The sequence below is a fragment of the Limulus polyphemus genome, unplaced genomic scaffold, assembly GCF_000517525.1.
Source record: "Limulus polyphemus unplaced genomic scaffold, Limulus_polyphemus-2.1.2 Scaffold13047, whole genome shotgun sequence".
NCBI classification, from domain to species: domain Eukaryota; kingdom Metazoa; phylum Arthropoda; class Merostomata; order Xiphosura; family Limulidae; genus Limulus; species Limulus polyphemus.
This window is the reverse complement of record NW_013678657.1, coordinates 4466-9015: the sequence shown is the minus strand read 5'-3', so window position 1 is coordinate 9015 and position 4550 is coordinate 4466. Positions and strand designations below refer to the sequence as shown.

At 34.7% G+C, this 4550-nt stretch overlaps 1 protein-coding gene across 2 annotated transcripts in view; it reads left to right on the top strand.

The window, feature by feature from the left end:
• The first annotated feature begins 294 nt into the window (after window positions 1–294).
• Window positions 295–4550, top strand: part of LOC106477154 — a 5991-nt gene continuing 1735 nt past the window's right edge. Inside the window, exons 1-3 of one of the 2 annotated variants that reach the window (XM_013937747.2) lie at window positions 295–491; window positions 1735–1998; window positions 3705–3829. In XM_013937747.2, coding sequence (XP_013793201.1) covers window positions 386–491; window positions 1735–1998; window positions 3705–3829 — 495 coding nt within the window. In that variant the 5' untranslated portion in view covers window positions 295–385. Of the gene's footprint in view, window positions 492–1734; window positions 1999–3701; window positions 3830–4550 lie in introns of both variants that reach the window. The other variant, XM_013937746.2, reaches the window with a different exon arrangement.

The following is a 4550-nucleotide window of genomic DNA, read 5'->3' as shown; positions in this document are numbered from 1 at the left end:
ATACTGTTAATATTAAAGATGATTCGAATAGCATTGCTAATAACAAACATAGGGGTTCGTTAAAAATCATACAAATTGGTTTATGCAGAATAAGAACTATGAGCAGTTGAAACGTTTCATATAATATTGTCTTCCAATTCAATACTTATAATAATAATAAAAATATTAAATATCAAGTAGCTTTTTAAAAGTTCTTCTTTCAAAGTTATAGTTAATATGTTTCTTCTTTTAAAGTTAGGGTTAATGTGTTTCTTCTTTTAAAGTTAGGGTTAATGTGTTTATTCTACTAGGACAGAAGACCTACTTATACTCCAGGATAATTGCAGCCAACTACCGAGGTTGGCTTGATTTCGACGTCACCTCGTCGTTACAGTTTTGGTCGAAGATGCCAGAGATGAACTATGGCTTCAAGATAGAAGTAGAAGATTCTTACGAAAGACGTCATGACCCAAACTTGTTCTTTGTGAATATAAACTGTACTGATGACGAAGGTAAGAAAAATAACTTTTCTGAAATTGGTTTCAGAAATTATTTAGTAACTTTTCTCTTATGATATTCTTGTTTACATGCTTCTTAGCTGTACATCTGTAGCAGGTTTTCTTTTTGCTCATACGTCTCTTAGATTTACATCTCTAGCAGGCTTTCTGTTATCGTTGTTTATTTATCACTAAGCTCTTGAATTATTTCATATATTTTAAGATTATAATTTATCAAAACTTTATTTATTTTGAAGTTATGGCTCACGTTATGGTGACCTAAATATCAAAACCTTTATATAAAAAAAAACATAACTCACAGGAAAACAGTTTTCATTTGGTTAGTGGCATGATACAGAAACACCCGAAATACTGCAGAATGTATTGAGAAATATGAGCATCCAATTTCCAATTGCTACAAAAAGGTATTGAAAATTTTGGACATCATGTTAAGTTTCTACAAGAAGTTATTGAGAATTGTGGACATCATGTTAAGTTTCTACAAGAAAGTACTGAGAACTGTGGACATTTGATTTTCAATTTCTACAAGAAGGTATTCAGACCTATGGCTATTTAATGTCCCTCATTAGCGCAACGCGCTTTTAATCTGCAACGTTTTAGATGACATCTATCCAGCATGGAAGTTAATTAACTCCAGTGCCATTTCAGGTGATATCTATCCTACATGGAAGTTGGTTAACTCCAGTGTCATTTTGGGTTATAACTTTCCAGCATGGAATTTGATTACCTCCAGTGTCATTTCAGGTGATATCTATCCTACATGGAAGCTGGTTAACTCCAGTGTCATTTCAGGTGATATCTATCCTACATGGAAGTTGGTTAACTACAGTGTCATTTTGGGTTATAACTTTCCAGCATGGAATTTGATTACCTCCAGTGTCATTTCAGGTGATATCTATCCTACATGGAAGCTGGTTAACTCCAGTGTCATTTCAGGTGATATCTATCCTACATGGAAGTTGGTTAACTCCAGTGTCATTTCAGGTGATATCTATCCTACATGGAAGTTGGTTAACTCCAGTGTCATTTCAGGTGACATCTATCCTACATGGAAGTTGGTTAACTCCAGTGTCATTTTGGGTTATATCTGTCCAGCATGGAATTTGATTAACTCTAGTGTCATTTCAGGTAACACATGCATATATATATATATATATATATAACTTACTTTGTGTTTTAGATTATTTTTAATTAAAGAATATTATAATTTGAATAACTTTATAATAAAATCACTTAGGGCTTCATTCCATCAATACTACAGCACTAGAGTCTCCGTTCCCGAATATTGAGGAACTTTATCCAGATATGGGGGAGAACGACTCCGCTGTCTTTGAAAATGAAACATTTCCCACCCTGGATCTGCGGACTGTAGAAATATCTCTTTCTTCTCATCAACCATTGACTCGTACGCTGAGCAAGAGACGAGTTAAAGACGACGAAATTGGGAACTCCGTAGTTTACCACGACTGTGATGTGAATGCAGAAGAATACACTTTACCAGGTGAGTATCTTCAGTAGAGCACACCTTACCAAGTTATTACTTTCAGTAGAGCACACCTTACCAAGTTATTACTTTCAGTAGAGCACACCTTACCAAGTTATTACTTTCAGTAGAGCACACCTTACCAGGTTATTATTTTCAGTAGAGCACACCTTACCAGGTGAGTATCTTCAGTAGAGCACACCTTACCAGGTGAGTATTTTCAGTAGATCACACCTTACCAGGTGAGTATCTTCAGTAGAGCACACCTTATCAGGTGAGTATCTTCAGTACAGCACACCTTACCAGGTGAGTATCTTCAATAGAGCACGCCTTACCAGGTGAGTATCTTCAATAGAGCACACCTTACCAGGTGAGTATATTCAGTAGAGCACACCTTACCAGGTGAGTATCTTCAATAGAGCACACTTTATCAGGTGAGTATCTTCAATAGAGCACTCCTTACCTAGTTATTATTTTCAGTAGAGTAAATCATTTGTATTGAGTAGAAGACACCATACCAAGTAATTGTCATCAGTACAGAGGTTATATTAAAATAATTTTACTCTTTATTTCGTCACGTACAACCATGCTCTGTCTAACGACCTTGAATCTTGACAGTATCTCTGTAGCGTAGATTGCATTTTTATGTACACCTTTTCTTCCTTCATGCCTTCTATAAACCATCTACTGTACGAAGACGTTGGTTTTCCAGCGCCCATTTTAAACAATCAGATCGCAGATACATCTTTAAATCCTGCTTCAGTCGACTTTACCAAAATGTTCTATTATGGAACAGTATGTATGCCCATTTGATTCTTCACTTGCGTGAGGTATGTGACATTTTAAAAAGTTTATCTTCAAAAAAACTTGTTCCACATTTCCATATGTAGCTTCTTCTTGATTATATTGCGTACTATTTATTGGGACACATGGACAAGTTTGGACACTGACTTTTATTTTAGCAGATTATCACCTGTTAAAGGACAATGTACTTTGTTCACCATGACTAGAGTATGACTTTTCACAGGTCTCTTTGTGGATGGTCCTGGTACCCTAAATTCATACATATTTCTTTGTTTTCTAATGCCATTAAGAACAATAAACGAGAATTATCCGAACTGAACACATCACGTTTATTATCTGAGTGTATGAATATTTTGCATCGGAAAGGACTTTTACGTATTCTTTCCAAAAATTTTAATGGTATCACACTATGTAGACAATGTCAGTACATAGTTTTGATACATTCCATTATTAAAAGACTTTATAATGCTGAAGTTGTCATTTGAATCATTAACTGGGATATTAAAGCTCGTTTTAATACAACTTTCTCCTAACGTTCTCAATCATCTGTATAGATTCATCTACACTGTGTTTTCTATACAGGTTCGCATGGTATAAATACAACTTACGACTTACTTTTACAGGGTTGTCTCTAGGATTATAGTTTGCATATTTCATTTTGAAGAGTTTCCAGTTCTTATGCTGTCAATAAGAAGGTTGTTCGCTAAGAAACGTTTAACAGATCTGATAGTTACGGAATGTGACAATGCTTTCGTAAACCAAGTAAAATAAGTTTATCTTGGACATGCATTTTATTTTATATGTGTTAATAATGTCTAAGTATCGAGGTTATTGTACTTATTGAGTCATGTCTTCTTATCTTTCTTCTATTCTTCATATTCTTATTATATGAAAATCAAACCTATCACTTTTTTCAGAAGATATCGTTGAGGGAAAGACAATCATTTCGTCCACAAGAATAGGCCACCTTTCTTGTTCGAACACATGTACCAGACATGCTGTTAATGATGTCCAGCCAGATGACCTCTGTAACAAGAACAACAAGGTAAGTATCTACAATAGAAAAATTTTAATTATGTACAACCAGATGACCTCTGTAACAAGAACAACAAGGTAAGTATCTACAATAGAAAAATGTTAATGATGTACAACCAGATGACCTCTGTAACAAGAACAACAAGGTAAGTATCTACAATAGGAAACTGTTAATGATGTCCAGCCTGATGACCTCTGTAACAAGAACAACAAGGTAAGTATCTACAATAGAAAACTGTTAATGATGTCCAACCAGATGACCTCTGTAACAAGAACAACAAGTTAAGTATCTAAAAATGAAAAATGTTAATGATGTCCAGACAGATGACCTTTGTAACAAGAACAACAAGGTCAGAATGTGCAATAGAAAAATATCAATGTAGGAGCGGCGTGTTGCTGGTATAGTAGTAACGTAGGATTGTTGTATCTATATGAAAATAAAGCAAATTATATTCAATTGAATAGAGTTGTTTAAACATTTTTCTAACAACAAGTAAAAGCTTGGAATGGTTTATTCTTTCATTAGGGGTGTGTCTGTTTGGCCAGACACTTAAGTACACCATTTAGATTTTCGATACCTCATTACTATAAAGGCTTGCTTTGGTCTGAAGTTTCATTTGTTGGTAGTGTTTAGGATCACTGATGAAGAGTGGAATTCTCTAAAACTAGTCTGGCCTGCAGACACACCCCCAATGAAAGAATAGATCATTCCAAGCTTTTACTTGTTGTTA